At 53.0% G+C, this 24,548-nt stretch overlaps 7 protein-coding genes across 7 annotated transcripts; 4 read left to right on the top strand and 3 right to left on the bottom strand.

The window, feature by feature from the left end:
* Nucleotides 1–64: 64 nt before the first annotated feature.
* Nucleotides 65–910, bottom strand: STEHIDRAFT_53387 (uncharacterized protein; the record flags this gene model as incomplete). The annotated part of the gene is made up of 1 exon (XM_007301498.1): nucleotides 65–910. A coding segment is annotated over one exon (846 nt), but the record flags the coding sequence as incomplete, so codon positions are not given.
* Nucleotides 911–3,792: 2,882 nt separating this feature from the next.
* On the top strand, nucleotides 3,793–5,890 carry STEHIDRAFT_53681 (uncharacterized protein; the record flags this gene model as incomplete). The annotated part of the gene is made up of 8 exons (XM_007301514.1): nucleotides 3,793–3,999; nucleotides 4,051–4,204; nucleotides 4,256–4,351; nucleotides 4,396–4,584; nucleotides 4,655–4,840; nucleotides 4,899–4,988; nucleotides 5,055–5,476; nucleotides 5,615–5,890. The coding sequence occupies 8 exons, from the start codon at nucleotides 3,793–3,795 to the stop codon at nucleotides 5,888–5,890; spliced, it is 1,620 nt and encodes a 539-aa protein (XP_007301576.1).
* An 825-nt stretch (nucleotides 5,891–6,715) lies between these two features.
* On the top strand, nucleotides 6,716–10,127 carry STEHIDRAFT_167045 (uncharacterized protein). Its single transcript, XM_007301984.1, has 6 exons — nucleotides 6,716–6,771; nucleotides 6,854–7,023; nucleotides 7,089–7,815; nucleotides 8,551–8,766; nucleotides 8,824–8,996; nucleotides 9,080–10,127. Exons 1-6 carry the CDS (start codon nucleotides 6,757–6,759, stop codon nucleotides 9,648–9,650), a joined length of 1,872 nt encoding a protein of 623 aa, XP_007302046.1. The 5' UTR covers nucleotides 6,716–6,756; the 3' UTR covers nucleotides 9,651–10,127.
* Nucleotides 10,128–10,438: 311 nt separating this feature from the next.
* On the top strand, nucleotides 10,439–12,405 carry STEHIDRAFT_167044 (uncharacterized protein; the record flags this gene model as incomplete). The annotated part of the gene is made up of 5 exons (XM_007301983.1): nucleotides 10,439–10,706; nucleotides 10,781–10,986; nucleotides 11,053–11,080; nucleotides 11,141–11,681; nucleotides 11,750–12,405. Exons 1-5 carry the CDS (start codon nucleotides 10,521–10,523, stop codon nucleotides 12,403–12,405), a joined length of 1,617 nt encoding a protein of 538 aa, XP_007302045.1. The 5' UTR covers nucleotides 10,439–10,520.
* A 92-nt stretch (nucleotides 12,406–12,497) lies between these two features.
* STEHIDRAFT_119889 (uncharacterized protein) lies at nucleotides 12,498–14,398 on the bottom strand. The gene is made up of 7 exons (XM_007301982.1): nucleotides 14,279–14,398; nucleotides 14,002–14,187; nucleotides 13,707–13,922; nucleotides 13,515–13,637; nucleotides 13,267–13,452; nucleotides 12,879–13,202; nucleotides 12,498–12,799 (listed from the first exon to the last, which is right to left on the bottom strand). Exons 1-7 carry the CDS (start codon nucleotides 14,336–14,338, stop codon nucleotides 12,698–12,700), a joined length of 1,197 nt encoding a protein of 398 aa, XP_007302044.1. The 5' UTR covers nucleotides 14,339–14,398; the 3' UTR covers nucleotides 12,498–12,697.
* Nucleotides 14,399–14,600: 202 nt separating this feature from the next.
* Nucleotides 14,601–17,488, bottom strand: STEHIDRAFT_167042 (PIN domain-like protein; the record flags this gene model as incomplete). Its single annotated transcript, XM_007301981.1, has 5 exons — nucleotides 14,601–15,807; nucleotides 15,919–17,010; nucleotides 17,094–17,256; nucleotides 17,325–17,387; nucleotides 17,448–17,488. The coding sequence occupies 5 exons, from the start codon at nucleotides 17,486–17,488 to the stop codon at nucleotides 14,797–14,799; spliced, it is 2,370 nt and encodes a 789-aa protein (XP_007302043.1). The 3' UTR covers nucleotides 14,601–14,796.
* Nucleotides 17,489–18,259: 771 nt separating this feature from the next.
* On the top strand, nucleotides 18,260–22,967 carry STEHIDRAFT_76054 (coatomer subunit alpha-2). The gene is made up of 14 exons (XM_007301553.1): nucleotides 18,260–18,404; nucleotides 18,466–18,579; nucleotides 18,647–18,727; nucleotides 18,779–18,873; nucleotides 18,925–19,498; nucleotides 19,558–19,934; nucleotides 20,009–20,240; nucleotides 20,302–20,440; nucleotides 20,511–20,751; nucleotides 20,821–20,976; nucleotides 21,045–21,243; nucleotides 21,333–22,228; nucleotides 22,295–22,567; nucleotides 22,660–22,967. Exons 1-14 carry the CDS (start codon nucleotides 18,356–18,358, stop codon nucleotides 22,900–22,902), a joined length of 3,669 nt encoding a protein of 1,222 aa, XP_007301615.1. The 5' UTR covers nucleotides 18,260–18,355; the 3' UTR covers nucleotides 22,903–22,967.
* Nucleotides 22,968–24,548: the final 1,581 nt, after the last annotated feature.

Below are 24,548 nucleotides of genomic sequence, written 5' to 3'. Positions count from 1 at the left end.
TCTTCTTATGCAGATAATAAAACTGCACGCATTGCGCCTGCGTCTTATGCGGCAAGAAGTTCGCAATGATCCCGAACTGTTTCGGATGCGCGGCGAACTTCTCCAAGAACACCTGTCTCTCCTCGTCCGTCCACGTCGACACGTCCCTCGAAGGATCATAGTAACTCGCAGGATCGTCCACAAGCTTATTCGTGTCGTCGAACTGATAATCCACTTGGCCGTTCGTCACGGATATCATATCCGGGATCACGGCGACGTTCTTGATCGCCAGGTGTGCGGGATCGTATAGGTCTTCGTTCCCAAGACTGGCTATGATCTGCTCCATCTCGAGGTCAGAACGGACTGCGTCGCCGAGGACGGCTGCGGAGCGACGGGTGGTGCGGCCGGGGGCAGGAGCGACTTCGTCTGTGTTGGTGGTGGCGTTGGCGTTGGCGGTTGTGGGTGCTTGGCTTTGACGGTCTAGACGAGCGCAGTGGAGCATCCACGCTTCGTGGTGTTCGAGGTACTCCTTTCTTAGACGTTCGGTTTTCTCTTGTGTGGATTCGCGGCGAGCGCCGATACGTGTGACGAGAGCAGGGCGAAGAGTTTCGAATGTCGACATTCGCTTCTCTGCGACCTCGCCTTCCATGAATTCGTTCACGAGAGCTTCGGCATCTGGCGTTTCGGATTCGGGAGCTGGAGCTGGAGTACCAGAAATGAGAGGAGGCCTAGACATCAAAGACTTCGCTTTATTCGCCATCAAGATAGGCCGGACAATATCCTCGCGAGTCTGAACGCCATGGAGCTGTCGAGCAGTCACGACAAGACGAAGAGCCTCCTGGAGTGACTGTGCGGACTTCGCAGATTCTGGAAATATTGACGGCGAAGATTTGGAAGGCTCCGTATTCAAGGCTTCTTGATCGATGTCCATAGGTACGGCGGACATTATGGAACGGTCGGGATGATCAGGCTGTTCTGCATGTGTCGATGCGACTCGAACATCGGTGGGAGGAAGATCGGGAGGGGCTGGGGTCGCGAGACTGGGTGTATGGTCGTCGGATGATCCAGGCGAAGCAGGACGTGTACCACTGCTACGAACGGACCCGGCATGGGACGGGGCTGGTGCTGCGAGATGAGTAGACGATAATGGAACCGTCTTCTTCGCCATGACAGGAGACACCACCTCAGGAATGTCCTGCGCCGGAGCACTTTCGACCTCTTCGGTAGGTAAAGGTTCATGTGTGGATTCGGGCGAGGAAGAGACTATGGCTTTGCTCTTGATAACGTTACCGCGCCGTTTCTTCTTCTTTCTCGGACGAGTAGTCTGGTCTGCTGAATCAGAAACTGAGCGCAGGCCAAACACGTTGAGTTAGCAAGGAGATAAGTCTTTAATCGCATCGATGAATGACGGAAACTTACTGAAGACCGAAGAAGATGGCCCGGATGCTGACGCAATGATGGAACGAGCGGGAGGTGCCATGGCTTTCACTGATCCATCGAGACCTGGAATAGCAGGCGAATCCGACCTCGAATCAAACAGCGGAGGCGTCAATCTACCCATTGGCGGTATCAACGGTGCACGGACCGTAGGCTTGCTATTCTGCGAAGCCGCTGTATCCGAACGTGACACGGTACCTGTATCCAGGTGGGACACAGAAGCCGGATCTGGACGCAACGTGGACGCCGTGTCCGAACGTGACACAGGCGTCGAACCCGTCAGTCCATCGGTCTTGATCCTAAGGCCAATTCTCGACGAAACCGGACTCGAAGGTTGAGTCGACGGTGGTTCTACTTTCGTCGGCGGAACGTTGCGCGAACTAGGCTTGATTTCGGCTGAGATTGATGGTGCACGAGAAAGACCTGGAACCGATGTTGCGGACGGTGTATGTGGCTCAGGCGAAGCGTTGCGTGATGACGCGATGGAAGATCGACCTGCCGATTCAGATCGTATTCGAGCATGAAGGCCTTTGCTAGATCCCGATAGAACTCGCGCCGCTGGAGAAGAAGACAAGAACGATCCGCGCATGTGAGAAGGGACATAGGACGATGGCTGGCTGAAGACACGGGTGTGTGGTCTTATTTCTCGAGGCGGTGGCTGTCGATACCCAGAAGGACCAGAAGAGTATGGAGCGGGCGGACCGAATGAGTACGGCTGTGGGGGGCCAGAAGAAGGTGGTGGTGCGGTAGACGAAGGCTCTGGAGGTGAAGACATCTTCACAGAGTTTGGAGAGCCGCTGCTGTGGGAGTTATCACGATCGTGTTGACCGAACTGGGGATACGAAGATCTAGAGTGGAATCCACTGGCGGATTGTACAGGCGAGCGACGATAGTCACCTACGGCATTTGATAATGTCCTATAGTGATCCCATAGGGGCGGCGCGGGCGGCGCGTCCGAGCATGGTATCCAACCAGGTTCATCGTCGTCATAAATAGCCGCGTATGGATTTGGCGTACGAGCAGCAGGTGGCGGTCCAGCAGCTGCTGCGTACGGATTCGGCGTACGGACTGGTGGTGGCCCAGTAGCCGCGTATGGATTTGGTGTACGAGCTCGAGGCACGGGTGGCGGTCCGTACGAGTCGGGGTTTGACCTGTACGGATCAGAGGTTCTGTAAGACTCTCGCTCGCGCGAGTACCGATCATCGTAAGATGAAGAATAGTCGTCAGCGTAGTCTTCAGTGTAATCTTTCGAGTAGGGGCGACTATAGCCGAAGGCAGTCTCAGCATAGGTTTCGAATTTCCGAAGGGGACGTTCGGGGGACGGTGGAGGTCTACTATCGTCTTTCGGGTAGTGGCGACCAGAGCCGAAGGCAATCTCAGCATAGGTTTCGAATTGGCGAAGGGGACGTTCGGGGGACAGTGGAGGTCTACTGTCGCGCATGCGGTTCCCGAGCTGGCGTGCTTCGGGGGATGGGCGATCATCTCCGGGTCTAAGTAACATCATATCATGAGCTGGGCCGATCAATGAACAAAAGAGAATGTGAAGAATGAACGTACACATGAGTTTGTTTCCACGCCTCTGACGGCTCAAACATACTTTCAGTCGAGCTATCGGCCACTCTTCCAATGCCTCTCTGGACTGGAGAAATGGGCGGTGGTAGTCTCCTTTCTGGCCACGATCCGGCATTGAATGCGGTGGACCATGCATTGGGAGGACGTGACCAGTTCTGACTATGAGGTGTATACGGACCTGAGGGAGTTCGTTGGCGAAATGATCTCTCTTGAGCCCAGGATTCGGATGAAGAGCCGAAAGAACTGTCGTAGCCGTCGCGAGCGTATCCTGGTGGAGGCCTTGGAGGTCTATACCTGGAATACGGGCCGATACGTGAGGAACCAGGGGATGGTGATCTATGAGGTTCGAGTGCATGGGGAGGCTGGAGTGCATAATGGTAAGCGAAGGAGTGATATTTTCAAGGATGGAAACGTACTTCGTAGTTCGGACGGTGTACTAGACCGCCATTCATGGTGTCATCGAACTCATTTGGAGGGGCTCCAAAGAACTTTGAGCCGGGGCCCATAGACATTGCGAAATACGAAGTGGTAAGTAATGGACTCTGAATCAGCGCTAAGTGGCTTGAATGAGGCCAAGAAAAGTGTTGACGGGTTGTAGAGCGTATGGACTGGAAATCGAGGGGATGATGGAGGTCGTAGGAGGAGAACAGACAGCCGACTTGGTTTCTCGCAGGCTGACTGGCGCCACCGCTTTTCTGAGTCCGACACACTCCGCGCGGCAGCAGCCACCGGCAGCCGATCAACAGACACGCACCGCCGGCGAATATCCAGCTCATATTATTGTGTTTCTTCCTTTCGTCCTCGATGGAACAGCATGAACCGTTGAAAACAACAGAAAACCTGCCGCACGATCCTTCGAAATTATATTTTGAGAAACCCCGACTCCGGAGAGTAATTTTATTGTCTTACTGGGTCGTGGTCCTCCTCGCAACACCGCTGTGGTGGTATACTACAAGCATCGAACGGCTCTCCTTACCCATTTCCCATATTCATGCTCAGAGCGACAAACAGGTCTGTAAACTACAACAATCAAAATCAATACATTAGCTCATGTGTCTCCAGCTCGTTTTCCCAGTCCATGTCCAAATCGACAACTTCACTTCGTCTCTAACGGACGTACCCTCCATCGAATCCATACAGCAGGCACTTTCCCGTCAGGCATCACTCGATCAGTCTTCAAATGTGGACATTCATGTAGCTACCAGAGGTGAAAATGGTGCGCGTCTCTTTACTTGTTCTTGTTAACGAGAGTTGACGAGTGCTGAAGAACCACTCAGCCCGGACACGTACGGTGTTTCCATCATCCAGGGCATAAACCATCCCATCATTCAAGACAGACGTCTCTCAATACCCTCTTCACAAGGTGCGTACACTTCGAAGTTTGGTCGTGGTCATCGGCTTAGCCAGCTACAACACCAATAGCTTCACAAACGAGCGACTACCTCTCCGCGCTCCTCTTCCCTCATCGGACGTCGAGGTCCAGCAACCTCGTCGCTAAATATTCCCCACGCTACCGTCTCGCTTTCACTTTCCTCAACGAAGATGCGGCCGATGGAAACGCTGTCGTGGGCTGGGAAGTCGAGAAATCAATTTCCCGTGCGTCATGTTCTGCCTTTCATGTCAATCCAGACATCACGTCCTCATACGCTCTCATGCGTGTTCGTAGACCACCTATCATCCATCCTCGATCAACTTTCAGAACTGTATAACTTCACAATCGAGAGCCAGATTCGATTCCATGCACCTTTAGCCTTCGAGCCACAGGCTGTGGCAAACTCAGACGGAAATGAAGTCCATGGCTTGACGCCTGAAGACTTGACTGTGTTTGTTAATTCGGCAGAGTGGACGCTTTGTGAGTTTGACATTTACTATACGGGATCAGAGGCATGCCTAAGTAACGAAATTCGTAGCATCGAGTGTATCGAACGACCCGGTGCTTCACTTCGTCCTCTTCATGCCCTCCGCCAGGCACAGTCCACTCCGTATCCTCGACGCCAAAAGTACGTTACCCCTTCACCCCTCCATCCCTCATTATGCACTCATCTGACGTGCTCGAATGATATCAGACAACCCAACGTCGTCCAACGCCTTTATCCTCCCCCAATGGGGCGGCATCATGATCTTCAACCTGCCAATCCAATCCACCACGAATACGACATCGGCTCAACTCCACTTAACAACCCACACCCTCACACCCGCCTTCCAAACATTCAAAACCCAACTCCTCGCACTCCTCGGAGTCCCCGCTCTCCCGCCTTCCATACAGATCCAGTCTCATGCCCAACAACAGGTCAAAGGCGTAGGCATAAACAATGAATTGACAGATTGGCAACTCGATGCGCTGTACAGGATGCGAGCGCAGGAGAACGCGGTGAGCAGTAAAGAGACGTTGATGAGTATCGCGAAGCTGGTGGATGAAATTCCGAACATGCCGGTTGGGCAGGACGTGAAGGGGGATGTACAGGGTGCGTTGGCAGAGTTGGATCTGGTGCGTATCTGTCTCCCCCACTTCTTCCACCTTCACCAAAGCCCTCCTGCCTCTTCTTTTCACACACGAAGAACTATAATCTGACCCTTCGTGCCACCATCCCGTAACCTCGATTTTGAACGTCGACGACCCAATCAGGTTTACACAACCTCGCCCACCTCACCTACCCTCATCCTCCGACACTCCGCAGAAGCCCTAACCCTCGCCTCTCGCGCCTTCTTCAACCCCGGGATGTTGGCACTCTTATATTTCCCAGCAGAACACAAGTATGCGGTTTATACGCCGTTATTCGCACCGGTCGCGGTCCCGTTGATCGTTACGGTGATTAGAGAGTTTAAAGCTTGGAGGGAGGGAAGGAGGAAGAGGAAGGAGGGGATGGGGAAGGAGGTGGAAGGGGAGGATAAGAGTGAGTAGGGAGGGCGGCGAGGGAAGGGGAGCATAGTTTGTAAATTATTATTGGTGAGATGCCCTCTTTTTGCTTCCGGCAGGGTCATTGTCGGTCGTTGCGCTAAACTAAGTCGCTTACTAGGATGTGTCATATGTAGTGGAATTCAATGTGGTTCGCGTTACGCCCAGTCACAATGGGAACTGTTGTGTCCGTACCTGGAGAGTGGCGAGTTATTCGATTGTCGGCAACCGATTCCATGAAGCCTGGAGCATCAAAAGATGCCCGCAAATCTGACAGGAGTAACCGTGGCGGAACGACATCATTAGCCTCGTTCAAACTTCAAAGTTGGAGTTGAGCGCAACATCATAACCCGAGTTTCCAATCGAAGTGTACACGGGACAGGAGCTTTGGCTATTGACTAACCGCTTCTGCATCTATTGAACAAATGCAGCGCAGCGAGGCTCAACAACAGTTGCGAATCCATCTCAGACGTTTCCTCAAGCGCTGTGGAACTGATCGCTAACACACAGGTGTAAATATGTGGCGCAGCTCTATATTATGCTGCAAGTCATTTTGGTCTACCTCCCCAGAGTCTTCAATCGTGTACGCGTACCTTGGTTCGTCCTATGTCCCCCTTCGATATTTGTCAACTCTTTCATATAAGTCCTTTGGTGCGATTGTGTAGATGCCTCGCTCGAACGCTCGATACCAGTCGGACACACTTGACGGCTGCAGTGACCTCGAGAGCTTGGACTCCTGCGACATGTCGAGCATCAGCGCCAGTACGACTCGCTCCCCTAACTACTCTAGGGATGCGTCTCCAGTGACGTTGACTACCGAGACTCCTACAGTTCCGTGCACGAGAAGCAAACGATGGTACTTCCAGCCTCAGATGCTTATTGTCCGAGTGAGCCTTTCTACTTACTCACCGTCCCGGGACCGCATACTTGCGAGGTGAGGACTGAGCGCTATGTATTTCCTCATCATAGGCGGGAGATACGGAATTCCAGATCCCAAAGGAGATCCTGCTTCCTCCCGGAGACACCAAGTCTCGCCTGGCTTACCTCGTCAACAAACCTCGTCCAGCCACATCGTTCGTCGATCTTCACGACATCGACCCTAAGGCACTAGACGTGTATCTCTCCCTCCGCTGCCCACAGTATGTTCATAACCTCTAAAGGTCTTAATATCATTTTCTCATCTACCCATGCAACACATAACCAGGGATCTAGCGAAGGGCGATGTCCACTCCGTCCAGGACTGGACCTTACTCCTCGAATTCTCCACCTACATGGGTTTAGACTCCGTTCGCGAGCTAGCAATTGAGCGGCTCGACCCCATCGCCAGCCCGGTCGATAAAATCGTCGAAGGAACGGCGTGTGGCGTCGACCGCTGGCTTGTTCCGAGCATTACAGAGCTTTGTGGAAGGGAGAAGTTCCTCACGCTGGACGAGAGCATCAGGCTCGGCGTCCGACGCGTTCATCTCATCGCGAGCGTCAGGGAGCGTATCGCGGGAACCGGGCCTCATTCGAAACGTTCCCGTCTGGAGGCAACCAGTAAGATGGTTCAGGAGTCTTTGGGTGAGGGCGATGATATGACGGACGTCCCGCGACCCTACGAACGGAAGTCTGCCGATAATGACTTTGCTCCTCACACTACTCCCAAACCAGACCCTATCCCGTCCCAGATCCCCGAGCGGCCCTCTACTTCGTCTTCATCGCGACCCGATATACCTCTTCCTTCTCCTCCCGCCTCCGCTCCTCCACCACTCAACACCCAGTCTCTGCCAGCTAGGCCCCTCCCTCCAACCTTTCTAGAGACCACCACTGCTCAAGAGCCTTCCCTGGGTGTACGCGGCTTTTCTGAGAGTGGAGAGACGGAGTACTGGCCGGAGCGGATTAAGGAACACAGGCAGGGGAAGAAGAAACGTCGACAGATTCGCGCGGGTGCCGTATGCTTGGATGGCTGAAGTTGGCTCACGAGGGTCGATGAGATGGCCTACGGTCGTTTCTGTTGCGTGAGGGGCTGAGGTGCGCGTGTAACGGGCATACCATATAGCGGTGATGGATGAAGAGAGGCAATAATTTCCGTTTTCTTGATTTTGCACTCGTGGTTCGACTGATCGCAATGTCTTCTTCCATCGTCGGAGTTCTTTTCTTGTCAACACGTTGTATCGATGGATGTATGGCTCAGAGGGAAGTGTCGGGGTCGCCAAGATTGTGGCAAAAATGACCTTCGCTGATATTGGTATCATCGCTGACCCACTTACCAAGCTTGTATGTATGAAATCGAACTTGCTATTTTTCACTCGAAGAGTGCAGGTGGGAAGAAAGGTAAATGAAGAGATATATCTGTTCAGCCTCTGGTTTGTAGGGGCAGCGAAGGCCTTAAATATCTCCTTTCCTTCTCTCTTTTCTCACACTCTTGCCGTTCTGGCCAGCGTATTGGTAACAAAAGTGACAAGTCTATTTTTCTGTGGATCGACATAGACGCTCAAGAAGCTCGTCATTGATAAAAGCGAGAAACATGGGTAAATAGGTGGCGCGATTGGTATAAATCACATAGCAACCGATACTTTTCTCACCTGCGTCTTCCCATTTGCTGCCCACCTTGCCAGGTATGTCTCGTTGAAACCCCATTACTTGTATGGCTCCTTTGACTGAACCCACCGTCTACGTTTACTCAGATGAACCAGCCGGGAGCTCATCTGTGGACGAATACTGGTGACGGTTATAGCGATTTTGAAAGCATTTCCTCTCCAGACATGGATATGTCCGAGTCCCGAGTCTCGCCGTCTCTTGCCATCTCCTCTGAGGAACCTTTTTCGAAATCGCCTTCTCAGTCGCAAAGCCCAAGGCGAAGTAAGAACTGGCATTTTCACAGAAATATAACCATCTACACGGTTCGTTCTTTCAAGCTGCGCTTTATGTGTTCTCACTCCGTTCATTCCCGGTTGCAGTCTGACAACGTGGAGTTCTGCATTCCACAAGAGCTGCTCTTGCTTCCCGATGACAAGAAATCTGGCTTAGTCGCGATGATTGAAGAGGCAATTCTCGACGACAGTTACTATCTGGAACTTGGTAATGTTGACTCCAAGATTCTCGAGACCTACCTCTCTCTCAGGTGTCCTCAGTAAGTACCTATCATCAAGATCCAACTTCAATACAGCTCCCTGGTTCAGATTCCAAACTAAAACCCTCCATGTTTATTTGAAGGAATCTCGAGGACGGCGGTTTACGTTCGGTCCAAGACTGGACGAACATTCTACGGTTTGCAGACGAGTTCGAGTTGACCACTCTACGCGACCTTGCCGTGAGGCGGCTCACTCCTATCGCCAACGCTGTCGATAAGGTCGTCCAAGGTCGTCTACATGGAGTAGAGGAATGGATCGTCCCGAGCTTCGCCGAACTCTGCCTCAGGGAAAAGTTCCTCACACTTGAAGAGAGTGTGAAAATCGAAGTACAGGCTGTGCATCTGATTGCGAGTGTCAGGGAGGAAACGAGGTGCTTGACAGCCAGTTCCTCCATGTCTCGAGAGGAGCAGGTTTGCGGGTTGGTGACGAAGGCTTTGAAAGATTTGTCGGGGTGGACAGGCGGTGTTGCTGCGAAGAAAGCTGCAGCGTCCCCTGTACTGGACAAGCCAATGCGGATCAGTCCAAACCACGTCATCTCCCAGACCATCTCTCTGTCCAATTCACTCCCTCCCCTTGATATGTCTCCACCGCCTCGCCCTCGCCCAAACCTGAACCCATTGGCATCACCTTTTGTGCCTCCCCCGCGATCTTGACCTCCCGTCGGACCTCGTCTGGAAAAGCCTGCTTGATCAACATCCATCCTAGTCAGACTCCCCTCGCCACTCTTTCAGACCCCATCATTGACTATCTCGCATGAAGATCACGTTAACACCGCCTTGAACGCGACAACTCCAGGACCTCTACCTGGCTGTCAGTATTGGCCGAGGTCGAGAATACGAGGACCTTTCAGGATCAAGCCGCACAAGGAGAAGGAGAAAGGACTGAAGGAATATCGCAATATTTACATTGTTGGGCTGAATCTGCAGGCGGAGTCATCGAGAAGCCGCTTTGTCGAATGTGCAGAAGAGCGATGTCTAAAACGACGTTTGCGATGATCACATTTCGTAATGACTGTGGAAGGGGATAGTATATGAGTGATCTGTGATTGCGACTCTTTGGAGTTGGGACGTGGGCTCCAAGACGAGTCGTAGTGTTCTCATTTATCGGCACCAAAGTCGATTCATCTTCGCAGTGTTTTAGGGCTGATGGTTACTTGTGACCGTGTGAATAGCCGCGCTGTTGACCCCAATACACCATGGTCTATATTTGGAGCATCTTAGGAAGTCAGATAACGGTTCTCACCTACGCCACACTAATTACGAGCCAGTGCAGAAACGTGTTGGTTATGAAGCCCCCACTTCTGCAGTGTAGACGCCGGTCTGGCTGCTCCTCAGACTACATCCTCTCTTACCCCAGGTGCGTTTCAGTTGCATTCCATCTAGATATGCGCCCAATGATATAAAGTATCTACTCATTTCGTTGCGGCTTTGCAGGGGTAGATGTCATCCGAGAGCGAGTCTTCCGTAACTCCTACAGATTGTGCCGACCGCTCGCGTTGCAGCTCTCAGGACATTTCAGGCGAGATGTCTCATGAATCCGACTCTGGTGGTCTTACAACCCCTTCTACATCGCTGGGCGATCTGCCACTCTCGCGAAGTCCCGCAAGACCTGGCGGTGGTCACCGTAAAAACATTCCTGAGAAACTGGAGAGCCGGTTGCAAGTGAGAAGTGAAAGATTCTGGTTCGAAGAGGGAAATGTTATTTTTGAAGTGCGTAATTGGCATCAGCGTTTGACTCCCTCGTACGACATGGCAGCTTAGACAAATGTTTCACAACTTACTAGCTTCCTGGTACCTCAGTAAAGATTCAGAAAGAAGCGACCACTCAGTACCGCGTTCACTCGTACTTCTTCGTCCGCGATTCCTCTTCCCTGGCAAAAAGGATTGGCAAACGCAAGAATGTAGAAACTCCTGTGCTCCTCGGACAGAATGGCAACATCCAAGTCTATGCCAGCGATTTTGAGGCTTTCCTTCCTGTCTTGTATCCCTTGTAAGCGCTTCCGCATCATACATGACCTATGCTTTATTTCTAAACGATCTCTCTTCTGGAATTCAGGAACTTTGATACAGGAGACGACGACACAGTGAGTCACTGAACCTCGGTCCTTCGTTGTTCCCTCCGTTGGGGCTTCGAGTCCATCAAGCGCCTCGCGCTTAACAATCTTCGTGTCAAAGCGTCGCCCGTCGACAAGATCCTCCTCACTAGGGGCTTGCCCATGGGACGTGAGAACAACGAATGGCTGGTGGAGGGTCTCGTCACTTTGTGTGGTCAATTGAAGTTCCCCACCAACGACGAATGTCAATCTCTCGGAATGAACGATGTTCATCTTATTGCCGTTATACGGGAGAGCATCCGGACTTGTGAGTGTACTCAGGCTCAAACTGAGGATAAAACCCGCGAGGCCGATCGCCGTGCAAATATCATCGAGCTACTACGGGAGCAAGTACCTTCCATATTTACCTCCACATCCCATACCCAGCCGTCAATGCTACCGCCCACTGGCACTCTTACCCCAATTTCTCCAACGGAGACAAAGTCAAAAGTACTGCCTCAAGCTCAACCCCCTCCTTCCGACACTTCACATCTTCTTCTCGAGCATCCGCCCCTCGCCCCACCAGCATGGGGAATATCAAAACCCGACCCCTTTTCCTCAATTGGCGGCGTCCAGCGACCCTCCCCTGATGGTCCACATCTTTTGTTGGGACCAAGCCCTGACGATCCCCGCGGCATCTCAGCGCATCCCTGCAAGCAGGGCGAACGCAGAATCATCCATCAGCCTCAAACGTGGAGTTCAAAGATCCTGACGACTCGACCAGCCTGCTGACTTCAACTCCCCCGCACTACGAGGATCCCGCCAATATCCGATCCGAGGGTGTACAGCCATCAATCCGTTTTGAAGACACTATTGGAATGGGACAAGTCGAACAACCCGATATAGAACCTGTGTCATTCTATGTTCCGTTATTCATGGCCGATGATCCACCTACGACCTCCCCGCTCTTCCTCTCGCAGGAACTGAAAGCCCAGGCCGAGGCGGATGGCCAATTCAATCGCGGCCTCCAGTATTCAGGCTCTGATTGGCTGCTACCTACCCTAACTGTCAAGGACGAACACCGTCAGTCGACGAGGAGAGGTAGAAATAAAAGTGCAGGGCAGTGGACAGAAAGTAACTTAGAAGCATTCGCCCGGCGGAGCATTGCTAATAATGCTCCGAGCACACGAGAATCCGGGTTTAATCCTATCATAGGTACAGGTCGAGGCAAAGGTCGACGGCGTGGACGTGGAGGAAGGTTTATTCCTCCTACCATGCCCCATGGTAGCATGAGCGAAGCGGGAGATCTCTCTTCGATGTCTAATAATCTTGGATGGAGACCGTGTGAGACTAGCGCGTCGAGTGGGTGGGACTGAGGACTAAAGGACTCTGAACGAGAGACTTGCCAGTGTATGGACTTGTCGAAGATGGTCGAGTGAGGAAGAGTTTGCGTGTGTATTGATTCGTCCGTTTCCCGACTTCGTATGTGAGGCGAAGAATAGGTCTTTTGCGATAGAATCAGATTACAACAGTAGTGTACAAACATGAAGGGATACTGTACAATAGCGGTGTACGGTGCTAGGTGCTATGAATGAGCGAGTGGGTATAGCATGGAATGAGCGAGGCGTGATGATAACTGTATATAATGTGTGGGATCGATGTAGGCGACTATGACACGAAGACTTTCTTCAATTTCGAAAACTCGCATTGCTCGCCTGACCGAGGACAAGTGACAATCCCGTCGTTCTTCGCGGCCATCTCTTCCAAGGCCTATGGATATTTCACGGGGAAATATATTAGCAAACCGCACTATAAAATCGTGATCACTAAGACATAGATATCAACATACCTCTCTCGAATATACGTAGCCACCTGGAAACACCATCGGCTGATTATCCTCATTCATGATCTTGCCACTAATACTACACACGATCGTTGAGTTGACATGATGACTGAACGGCACCTCCTTCGCCAGCTCCCCAAAGCTCTCGTCGCACACAGGACAGTCGGGATTCTTAGTACTATGGTCGTAACAGGCCGAAAGTTTGAGTGAAGCGAGGCCGCCATAGAGGGCGAGGTGGAGTAGAGGTTCGGAGGGTAGGGTGTTGAGATTAAAGATGGCGAGGCGGAAGGAGTGGGAGAGTGTGTGCCAGCGAGAGGGGTCATATAGGCGCTGTAAGCGAGAAGAGAAAGATGGCTCAGAGCAGGCGGGGCGAAAAGAACAGGGAGGGGCGTACCCTGTAAGGCCCACATTTCGTTGTTGGAGGAAATGCAAGGAGAGCAGAAGCTTGTTGGATCTGAGCTATGTGCGTTTCCTGCCACGGTGTCAAATGCTTCTTGGAGTATGCGATCGCTTCTTGAGTCCTACGTGCACGGGCTAGTTCAATGTACTCTTGTAATCTGAGGTCGAACTCGAGTGTGCTCTATAACAAAAAAAAACAATAGTCAGGAGAGAACACCCAAGTTATGTAGATAATATACATACCTTCAACTTCCGAAGCGTGTTCTTATTCTCACTACACCAGGCCAATGCCTCCGTACAGCTATGCCTACCCAATGCCTCTTCTATTCGTTTGATGTCCATGAACAGGTCGATATCAACCAGCGTCTACCATTCGTTCAAAGCATATGAGTTCAGTCCAATGAAACGACGGGAGTGGTGTAATATGGAACACACCTGAATACCCCTCTCCTGCGCAATCTTCCTCGCCGTCTTCTCCTTCCCGTGCCGCAATGACCAGTCTACCAACCACCTATCCAGCCTCGTATCCGCCCAGCGAGAATACTCCGGATCATTAGAAGTTTGAAGCTCTTCGAGAGCGTTCAGATGCTGCAGACGTTCGCGCATGACCCGCTGTGTCGAGGATCCCGGCCCATCTTGCAACTCTCCCAACTACACACCGAACGCCACGCCACGCCGAAGTCAGTCCAGCTGTCACGACTGGTAGAGAAATATCGAGAGGTAAACGCACCTTGCGTTTCAGATTTTCCACTCTGCCAATCATGCCCTCAAGCGTCTTGATAGCTTCTTGTGGGTCCTGACTTCCACTCTTCGCCTTCTTGACCAGATCATTCGATGCGGACTGAACAGCTCCGAGTTCACGCTCGATGTTCTTCTGTGACGTGCGGAATACCTTTCGGTAATTCTCGTATGGGACCTATTATTCAAAATCATACCCAGCGAATATCAGTGACATGTCTGCTGATTCTTGTGAGGAGGAGTGTGTAGGTTAGTAAAGGCGCACTCACGCGAGCGAAGGGCTGCTCGAGGAGCAAGATGCCCTCCATGTTGAGCTTGTTGTTGCTCATGGTAGTTTACAGTTGAAGTAATAAATGTGTGTTCTCCGAAGAGTGAGGAATCACAGGAAATAAGACGATGCAGCCTGAGGGAAGGGTGCTGAAACGGTGCAAGCGCAACGTGTGGCGTGCAAAGGTGGCACGAGCGCCCGGAAGCGTCGGCTAAGTCCGAGTGGTTGAACTTTGTACTCCTCGAATCCGCCATTCTGTGAGGATTTCCATGGGAGCACGACAACTTCACGACGATCTGAGGAGCACCGGTAAATTAGACATTGCGATTATACTACGATACTACAGGCAAGTATTATACAAGAATTTATAAGATTGGGAGCGATGCGAGAACGATGGTCCTGAGTGACAAGACTGCGATAACGACGACGACGATGTGTGTGCAATATTCCGTGCGATGCAAAAAAGTAAGTATGCTAACGACCCAAGCCATGATGATAAACAAGCCAGACCGTACCAGTTCATAGAACCTGCGGATCGTCACTGAAGTAGTTCCCTGCCAACGAAGCATAATAATCCCATCCACTAGGCCCATCGTCACCATAAAAGTGGAGATACTTATACCTTAAGATCCCATACTTGCTCAACACCTTGTCTACCTCCCTTTCATCATATGTCTGCCACATCCGGAGTCCATCGACCATAGGTGCCGTCGGTTCGCGGATTTTAGGTTGGTCTTCGGATTGAGATTCATCAGGAGGGATAGAGGAGATGTACGGGGAAGAGGAGAGGCCTGGATCGGACCCGATGGCAAGCGCTGCCATCGCGGCATCGATATCAATTTGCGCTGTGAACATCGGATCCTCCTCCATCCTTTCCGATAGATCGTCCAAAGACGACTCCGTCTCATGCGGCAGATTCTCATCCGCCGGCGCAGACTCAATCCCGTCAATCGAAGACAGCGCCTTGACCATAACTTGAAGTTCGTCCGGCACAGGCGGCAACGTCTCAAACACCTTCCTCGCCGCCCTCACCTGCTCCATATACGTCCCCCATTCCACCGCAAGGTGATACCTTCTCCCCTCCTTCCCGACCCCACCTTTCGCCCGAGCCTCCTTCTCATCTTTGACAACGATAGGGACTTTCTTGGCTCGGCCGCCCCTTCCCTTCGGCTTTTCCTTCTCCTTCTCCTTCGGCTCCTCACCTCCCTCGCTCGTCGTCAACACGTCAGCCCCACCGCCACTCGCCCCAGAGACCTCGGGCCCGTCCTTCTTCACCCCACCAACTTCGACGTTCCTTAAGATCTCCTCGATGCTTCCATAATCCTGGATGAACTTCAAAGCCCTCGTCGGCCCCATGTTTTTGATCCTCCTAGAAAAATCGGTTCCGAGGAGAAGTGCAAAGTCGACGTATGATGAGCGAGCGAGGGATAAAGAGGAGCGGACTTCGGGGCCGGAGATGATGGTGAGCGGGGATGATGATTTATGGGAAGTTATGTTGCGGAGCATGGGGGCTTCGTAGACGAGGACGTCCTGAATAAATATGGGGATGCGCCATGTATCAGTGAGCATAGTCTTAGAGAGTGGAGAGCCAGGCAGCCAGAGGGGTAGAAGAGCGCAGGGAGGAGAGGTATAGGAACGCACCGTGTCTTCTGTGGCTACATAGTCCGCCCAACCATGAATGACCAAACTCGCGGCCAACGCCTCACCCTCGTACGGACCCGACGCCTCTAGTATAGGAACGTTCATCGCGGCGAGAAGCTCACGACATTCGGAGTACGTCTCGCTGGTGGGAGCGTTCCTACGCAGACGGTATGATTCGGCGATAATATTGGAACGGTCGGAGATGAGACGGAGAGATTCTTCCAGGGAGGAGGGGGAGGGTTGTTGTTCGGAGTCGGGCGTTGGAACAGTAGGAGTGGGTTCGGAGGTGGGTGGTGGTCCGACGGGTGCGTCTGGTTGTGGAGGGATAGAGGAGACAGACTGGGCTAATGATTCCCAGAACTTGCCTTCCGCGAGAGTGAGTAATTGTTGGTTTTTGGACATCACGATATCTTCTTTCACTTCCATGTCATCTGGCGAATTGAACCCCACTTTTATGGCCTTCTCATCCAGGTCAGTACTCGGTTGGTCTGCAGCTGGAGGAGGGATGATGAGGCCGTCGAGTTTGGAGATGCTTTGGCGATAATTTTGGTAAAGAGCGGCAAGGGATGAGGGAATATCTTTGGCGGTGGCTGGTGACGCAGAATCGGCCGTTTTGACGATGGTTTCGGGAGGGGCAGGTCTGCCCGGCAGAGGAGGTTCTCGCTGGCTGAATTCTCGAGTGGTGCGCTCTGTATCGAGGATAGATGGAGCTTCCATGGGCGTGGGTTGGTCGTACAACGAGGCATCTAAGGATGGTGGTCCAGGTGGCTTTTCATCTCCCGTGGGTGCCACAACTGGGTCTTGCAACAGACCATCGGCCACAACTACCGATTCTGGTGTGGGGGGAACTGTCAAGCTCTCGGGTGTCAATTCCTTTTGAGCATCCACAAGAGGCATGGGGTCAATTTCGGAAGGTGACGGGGAGTCCACGATGACGTTCTGTAATGCTTCGACCGCTTCCTGACGTTCATCTCCTTCGAGAGACTGACAAACTTTGACTAAGTCGGTCAGAGTTCGTAGTCGAGTCTGGCGTTCTGCCTCTATGTTAGCGCGAACGGTATTGACTCGACGGACGTGTCTTCTCCGCTCGATCTGTTGACGTCCAATATGCCACGGTGTAAGAAACGTGAGCACGGTCATCGAACGAAGAAAAGGATAATAAACTTTGGGCGCACCTCATCAGCCTTTGCAGCATTACGCTCCTTCCCATCAAATACACAGATTGCATTGACGCTGCTTTCGCGGAATTCCTCCATGAGACGGTACCATCCTAGGACGTGCCTGTGCTCTCGAGGGTCAGGCGCGAAATGAAAACGTTGGGTGATGAGGGTTCCATCACTATGCAGGATAGTAAGTCCAAGTCAGCAATGTATTGTGTGATGTAACGAGACTCGGGCAGTGCGCACATAACGATCGTCTTGCCCTTCAAATCCTTGAGACGGTTCGGGAGTGTCCTGATTACTGAAGGACTGCATATAACTCAGCTCAGACAATGAAGATGATAGTGAATGGATTGCTAGGGCACGTACCAGACTTTTTGGAGGAAAGGTGTGATGCCCAACACTCCCATGCGCAAATGGCGAGAAGAAAGAAATTGGCGCCACTCAATCCCTCTCACGTCAAATTCTACGCGTGGGAAACCAAGATTCCAACTTCGCGTGATCCGGAGGCTTTGGATTCTAACAAGGACAAACAAGGACTCGCACGAGGACTCGGCTGGCCACAAACCCGATTCTTGTTGTAAGACTCGTCGTTCGTTATCCATTTATCTCGAGAGCCAAAGCAACACTACTATATGCATACAAATTTCAACTCGCTCGGAGGATCATGGCATTTTGTCTAATATCAGTCTACAGAGCCCCAATGGACTAGGTGTCGTGGCCCATCCCTGAGCTCACTTCATGACAATAATGTCTTCGAGGAAATGAAGAGGATGAACTCGTCAATCACGTGAAGGTCTTTATGGATATTCATATGATATGCTGCCCTTTCTTTGCCTTTCTCAACTGCGGTACTAATACAGAAGGTGTGGTATTCCGTGTCGGGTGATGGCGTGACGCCGAGAAAGTATTACTAGTAGTTACAGTTGGTTGCGTGTAAATGAAGAATTTATGCAGAGACATCTCTGTAGCCTCTGTGCTCGTTCTTGTGACTTAGCTCTTGCTACAGCCCTCATAGCGACGCTACACTGATTCCAAGGAGCTCAGAGGGTTTGCGGCACTAAGTGTACCTCGTTGAGGACGGTTTGGGGCTGAAAGTTGAGGGAGGGAACGCCACGCGAGCCACGTCGTCTTGGACCAGCCACTGGCTACATCCTCTAAACTACGCCATCTTACCCCCCACAACACTCTCCTCCCTGCCATCCCCATAATTTCGCTCAACGTCTTGAGCGCGCCGGTCTCCTTCTACTGAACGGTCTGAACGCGAACTGCCCGCCATGTCTGTCATGCTTACGAAGTTTGAGTCCAAGAGCAATCGTGTAAAGGGTATGTTCTGCATGCATGAACTCGGCACGGCGCTTTTGTTGATTTCTAGGCTGGACCCAAGGACTTGCTTTCCATCCGACTCAACCTCTGCTCGCCGCGTCGCTTCACAATGGGAGCGTGCAACTATGGAACTACCGTATGGGTGTCTTAGTCGACAGATTTGAGGAACACGAAGGTGCGCCGGCACCCTATCATTCTTGCCTCGAGCAGCTTGCTGAACGGTGAACGCAAACGCGTCATAGGTCCCGTTCGCGGTGTCGCTATCCACCCTAGTCGTCCTTTGCTGGCTACCGGTGGCGACGACTACAAAATCAAGGTCTGGGGTGAGTGCGATCACTATTTCCGCATAGAGGCCCAGTCGTGACGCGCCGTAGATCTCAAACCGCAGAGCCGAAGATGCATCTTCACCCTCCACGGCCATCTCGACTACGTTCGATCCGTTCAGTTCCACCATGAAATGCCTTGGATTGTAGGTTCTGAACATGTCCTCATATTCTAATCCGTCTCATCTGGCATATAGCTCTCATGCTCCGACGACCAAACCATTCGCATCTGGAACAGCACATCCCGCCAATGCATCGCCATCCTCACCGGCCACTCTCACTACGTCATGTCTGCCCTCTTCCATCCAAAGGAGGACCTCGTAGTTTCCGCCTCCATGGACCAAACCGTTCGCGTCTGGGACATCTCTGGTCTCCGCAAGTCTACGCCAAACCAAGCACCAGGCACTTTTGACACCTTCGATTCCTTCTCCACCGTAAAATACGTTCTCGAGGGCCACGACCGTGGCGTCAACTACGCCATGTTCCACCCTACTCTCCCTCTCATCATTTCCGCCGCAGATGACAGGCAGATCAAGCTCTGGAGGATGAGCGAGACGAAGGCGTGGGAGGTGGATGCGTGCAGGGGACATTTCAACAACGTGTCGAGCGCTGTCTTCCATCCGAAGCACGAGCTGATCGTCAGTTGCGGAGAGGACAAGACCGTCAGAGTGTGGGATCTGGCGAAGCGCTCGGCGGTGCAGACTTTCAGGAGGGAACATGACCGCTTTTGGGTCCTCGCCGCTCATCCCGAGCTGAACCTCTTCGCTGCCGGTGCGTCCATCTTCTCTTCTTTTCGGCAAAGCTTTGTATAGCCTGACAGGAACGATCAGGTCACGACAATGGTCTCATCGTCTTCAAACTCGAGCGCGAACGCCCCGCGTTCGCACTCCACGGCGACACGGTCTACTACGTGCGCGATAAATATGTTCGCGCGTACGATATCAACACCGGATCCGATATTGGCCTCCTCTCCGTGCGCAAGTTCGGTTCGCCCTACGTCCCTCCCCGCACGCTCAGTTTCAACCCCGCCGAGCGCTCCGTGATCTTGACCATCTCGAGCGACGGCGGCATGTTCGAGCTGACGGGGCTGCCGAAGGATGCGGTCGGCGAGGTGAAGGATTCGTCGGCGGATGGGAAGAAGGGTCCGGGCGCCAGTGCGATTTTCGTAGCGAGGAACAGGTTCGCGGTGTTGAATAAGACATCACAGGTGCGTTTTTTTTCTTTGCCGTGGTTTGGTTTTCTGTGCAAATATTGAGTCCGTCGAAATAAATCGGGAAACAGCTCGTCGAAGTGAGGGACTTGGCGAATTCGGTCGTCAAGTCCATCAAGCCACCGGTGCAGACGAACGAGATTTTCTACGGTGGGACGGCCAGTTTGATCCTCAGCTCTACGAGCTCGGTCGTCTTGTATGATATCCAGCAGCAGAAGACGATCGCGGAGCTTAACAGCCCGCCCGTGAAGTATGTGATGTGGAGCTCGGACGGGTCGCAGGTCGCTCTGCTGAGCAAGCACAGTGCGTTTTCCCTCCTGTTTGACATGTCGCAATGGCGGTTGATGGACAGTGGAATAAATAGCCATTACGATCGCGAACAAAAACTTCTCGACGAACACGCTTATCCATGAGACTATCCGAATCAAGTCTGGCGCTTGGGACGATGCCGGCGTGTTCGTCTACTCGACACTCAACCACGTCAAGTACTGTCTTCCCAACGGGTACGTCTGCATCCTGGTTGCCGACCTATCTACCCATCATTGTTATCTCATCTGAATTGGCATATTCTAGTGACCACGGCGTGATCTGCACTCTTGACAACCCCGTCTACCTCACCCGCGTCAAGGGCAAGACCGTACACTGTCTCGACCGCTCCGCTCGCCCAAGGACTATCACCATCGATCCCACGGAATACAGGTTCAAGCTTGCGCTCATCAGGAACAACTACGAGGAAGTGTTGCACTTGATCAGGACTTCGAACTTGTTGGGTCAGAGCATCATCGCGTATTTGCAGCAGAAGGGCTTCCCGGAGGTGCGTCTTCCCCTCTGATTTTTTTGCTGGGGAGGAATATGGACTGAAGATGAGACGATGTGATGATAGATTGCGCTGCACTTTGTTGAGGATAAGAATACGAGGTTTGACCTGGCGATCGAGTGTGGGAATTTGGATGTGGCGCTGGAGATGGCGAGGGCGATCGACAGGCCTGAATGTTGGAACAGGCTGGCGCAACAGGCTATCAAGCAAGGCAACCACAAGGTCAGCCCTCTCACCCCTCTTCCCATCTTTCTTACTGGATCGTGACTAATTCAAACCCTGCTATCCAGATCGTCGAAAAAGCATACCAGCAGACGAAAAACTTCGACCGGCTCTCGTTCTTGTACCTCACCACCGGCAGCACCGACAAGTTGTCGAAAATGCAGAAGATCGCGGATGCAAGGGGAGACCCGATGTCGAGATTCCATAACGCGCTGTTCGCGGGGGACGTCGCTGGACGGATCGCGATCCTGCGCGAGGTCGGGATGTGTAAGCTCTTTCTTCCTCCTCCTCCTCCTCCTCCTCACATCCTCACATCTTCACATCCCTGACTTTCTTGCTTTGTTTAATATGTTCAGATCCCCTCGCCTATCTAACGGCGAAAACGAACGGAATGGAGGACCTCGCAATCGAGATCCTCGAAGACGCCGGCCTAACCGAATCCGACGTCGACGACGTCCCTTCCTTCGGCCTCGCCACGCTCTCTCCTCCACGCATTATCACCACCACCACAAACCTAAACTGGCCATCCGTCCCAGGCGGCGAATCTTTCTTCGACCGTGCTTTGGCGAACGGGAACCTCGAGGCAGGTGCGGGTGCGGGTGGGGAACCGTATTTGAATGGGGTGGAGGGGGCGAAGGCGGCGAGTAGTGCTTTGGATGAGTGGGCTAGAGATGAGGAGGAGGAGGAGGATGGGGGGGATGTGGGGGCGGATGAGGACGGGTGGGATTTGGATGTGGGTGGGGAGGAGAAGGGTGTGGATGGGGATGGTGGAGAGGAGGTGGAGGGTGGTGCAGAGGGTGGTGCAGAGGAGGAAGAGGAGTTGGGCGCGGGGGCGGCGCCGGGGGTGAGTGAGGCGGAGGTGTGGGTGAGGAATTCGCCTTTTGCGGGGGATCACGTCGCTGCGGGGTCGTTTGAGAGCGCTATGCAACTCTTGAACCGTCAATTGGGCATCGTGAACTTCGAGTCACTGAAACCGCTCTTCCTGTCCACCTACCGCTCCTCGCACGCGTATCTCTCCCCGCTCGCGTCCCTCCCGCCGCTGAACCTCCATCTCCGCCGCAATCCCGGAGAGAGCTCGTTGACGAGGGTGTTGCCCGTTGCGGTGGTGACGCTGAGACAGGTGAGGCAAGAGCTCGCGGAGGGATTCAGGTTTGTGTCGGGGAATAAGTTGGTCGAGGCGCAGGGGGTGTTTAGGGCGGTGTTGAGGAGTCTGTTGTTCGTCGCCGTGACGTCGAATGAGGAAGCCAAGGACGTGCGTATTTCCTTTCCCTTTCTCCCTTCTCCTTCCCTTCTCAAAACTCACACAAATAACACACAGTGGCGCTCCACCGTAACAACCACCCGCGAATACCTCCTCGGCGTCTCCCTCGAACTCGAACGTCGCCGCGTCGCAGCCGAGTCACCAGACGACGTCAAACGGTCGCTCGAGCTCGCGGCGTATTTTGCGCACTGCGCGCTGCAGCCGGCGCATATGCAGATTGCGTTGAGGAGCGCGATACAGGTGTTTGGGAAGGCGAATAATTCGGCGGGGGCGGCGAGGTTTGCGAGGAGGCTGTTGGAGTTGAAGCCGGATGCGAAGATTGCGGCGCAGGTGTGTTTCTTTCCTCCTGTCCTCTTCATCATCATCATATGCGTTGAACTCGATGCTAATGTTGTTTTGGTATTGTGTGATTGTGGCGATAGGCCCGTCAACGAATCGCAGCAGGCGACCGCAACCCGCGGGACGCCGTCGAGATCGCATACGACGAGTTCACAGAGTTCGAGATCTGCGCGGCGAGCTATACGCCGATATATAAAGGACAGCCGGCGGTGAGGTGTCCGTATACGAATGCGGCGTATTTAGTGGAGTATAAGGGGACGCTGGATCCGCTGGTTGGGTTGACGGAGATTGGGGCGGGGGCGTCGGGGTTGCCTGCGCCGCGATAGATGAGGGTGGGGAGGGTGGGTGGAGGGGGGAGGTGGAGAGGAGAGGATAGAATAAAGAGGGAGGGTGGATTCGTGTGTTTTATGTTCTTTGTCTGTTTGTGTTTTTTTTGGAACGTTATATTAGTGTTTACGTGCGCTCGATGTTCGTGTGAGGAATGACGCATGATGGGCCACAGTGCCACACAGAAAGGGATGATGTAATCGGTTGGATGGAGGTTGAGAAAGCGCGCCAAAGGAGCATCTTTCCATCCATCTCTATGATTCCATCTCCTCTCCGATGGCACAACAATACCCTCAATACCCATCCCATTATCAGTACGCTACGGAACAGCCACAACAACAACCTCAACAGCAGCAGCAGCAATACGAGAGCTACGAGCCTCAGACGTACGACCCGAGGTATTACCAACAACAGCAACCTCCGCCCCCGCCTCCTCCGCCGGCGCATGCATACCAGCCTCAGCCTCAATTCCAACCTCAGTACCAGGAGCAGCATCAATATCAGCCCCAGGCGCAATATCCGCCTCATAATATAGAATATCAGCGTTCGTATACACCCAGGCCGATCTCAGCACCGAGTCCTAAATATCCCAACGTGCCCGTTCCACTGCCCCCGCCGCTCGTCTCTCCGAAACCTCCTTCGCCCGACTTTAATATTCCACCACAACAACCTCCGCAACAGTACCAGCATCATGGTCAACAGCAGAGAAGACCGCTCCCCACGCCCGGTGGTTTCGTCTCGCCCTCTCAGCCTCAGGGGCATTCCTTCACCAACCCATTCGGCCGCTCACCGCTTCCTACGCCCGTGCCTACGCCTGCTCCACGTACCAAATCATACTCCGTTTCCTCTGCACCGACGTTCTACCCTAACACAACTCCACCAATCTCTTCACCATTCACTCGAGGCCGACCCCTTCCCACCCCTACGCCTCCAGCGAAGGCGTTCCCTTCCCCGTTGGTTCAGGTTCAGGGTCATGCTCAGGGTCATGGTCATAGAGCCGCCCATTCGCTTTCGCTCGATCCTCCACCTCCACCTCCGCCTCCACCTCTGATCTCGAATCTACCTCTAAGACGCAGTCCCAGTCCGATTCAGAATGATGTGTATGGGTCTCCTGCGTCTTCGTCTTCTCATGACCATGACCATGACCACGAAGGCTCGTCGTCGTCGTTCGTGCCGTATTGGAAACGCACGCTTCCTAGTGCCGGTGCCAGTGCGAATGGACACGGTCAAGGTCAAGGGCAAGGGCAAGGGCAAGGTCAAGGGCAACAGGGCACATCATCTCCGCTTCCGCGACCTCCTCTGTTTCAGGCGAGCAGTTACTCGGATCATGGACATGGCTATCAGTATCAGCATCAACCACACCCTTATTCGCCACCACATACACATACACAACGACAACAGCAACAAACGCAACAACAGGGAACAGATCCATTCAGAGATCGCAGCAGGAGCGTTAATTCTGCGAGGCCGTTGCCTACGCCACAGCTACATTCGCCGCTCGTTAACCCTAATATGCCCAATATCGCTGCGTTGAGCATGAACGTGAACGTGAATACGAACGTGACGTCGTCACCGTCAACGTCTTCAGCGCCGCCGAGTGCGTTCAATAGTCCGAGGACGAGGGCATTGCCCGTACCCGGCGGAA

Source organism: Stereum hirsutum, assembly GCF_000264905.1.
Source record: "Stereum hirsutum FP-91666 SS1 unplaced genomic scaffold STEHIscaffold_4, whole genome shotgun sequence".
Classification (NCBI taxonomy): Eukaryota; Fungi; Basidiomycota; class Agaricomycetes; order Russulales; family Stereaceae; genus Stereum; species Stereum hirsutum.
The sequence above is the reverse complement of the archived record's forward strand: the minus strand, read 5'-3'. Positions and strand labels throughout refer to the sequence as shown.

Excerpts from the sequence above, each read along its gene's own strand:
- STEHIDRAFT_167045 (XM_007301984.1), top strand. Across the intron at positions 7,024-7,088 it reads CTCTCCCTCCGCTGCCCACA|GGATCTAGCGAAGGGCGATG; the intron begins GTATGTTCATAA and ends ACACATAACCAG. Across the intron at positions 7,816-8,550 it reads GACAGATTCGCGCGGGTGCC|ATGAACCAGCCGGGAGCTCA; the intron begins GTATGCTTGGAT and ends ACGTTTACTCAG.
- STEHIDRAFT_76054 (XM_007301553.1), top strand. The coding sequence starts at position 18,356 with ATGTCTGTCATGCTTACGAAGTTTGAGTCCAAGAGCAATCGTGTAAAG. Across the intron at positions 18,874-18,924 it reads ACCATGAAATGCCTTGGATT|CTCTCATGCTCCGACGACCA; the intron begins GTAGGTTCTGAA and ends TCTGGCATATAG. Across the intron at positions 20,441-20,510 it reads AAGTACTGTCTTCCCAACGG|TGACCACGGCGTGATCTGCA; the intron begins GTACGTCTGCAT and ends GGCATATTCTAG.
- STEHIDRAFT_119889 (XM_007301982.1), bottom strand. The coding sequence starts at position 14,338 with ATGAGCAACAACAAGCTCAACATGGAGGGCATCTTGCTCCTCGAGCAG. Across the intron at positions 14,188-14,278 it reads TCGAGCAGCCCTTCGCTCGC|GTCCCATACGAGAATTACCG; the intron begins GTGAGTGCGCCT and ends TTTGAATAATAG. Across the intron at positions 13,453-13,514 it reads ACACGCTTCGGAAGTTGAAG|AGCACACTCGAGTTCGACCT; the intron begins GTATGTATATTA and ends TTTTTGTTATAG.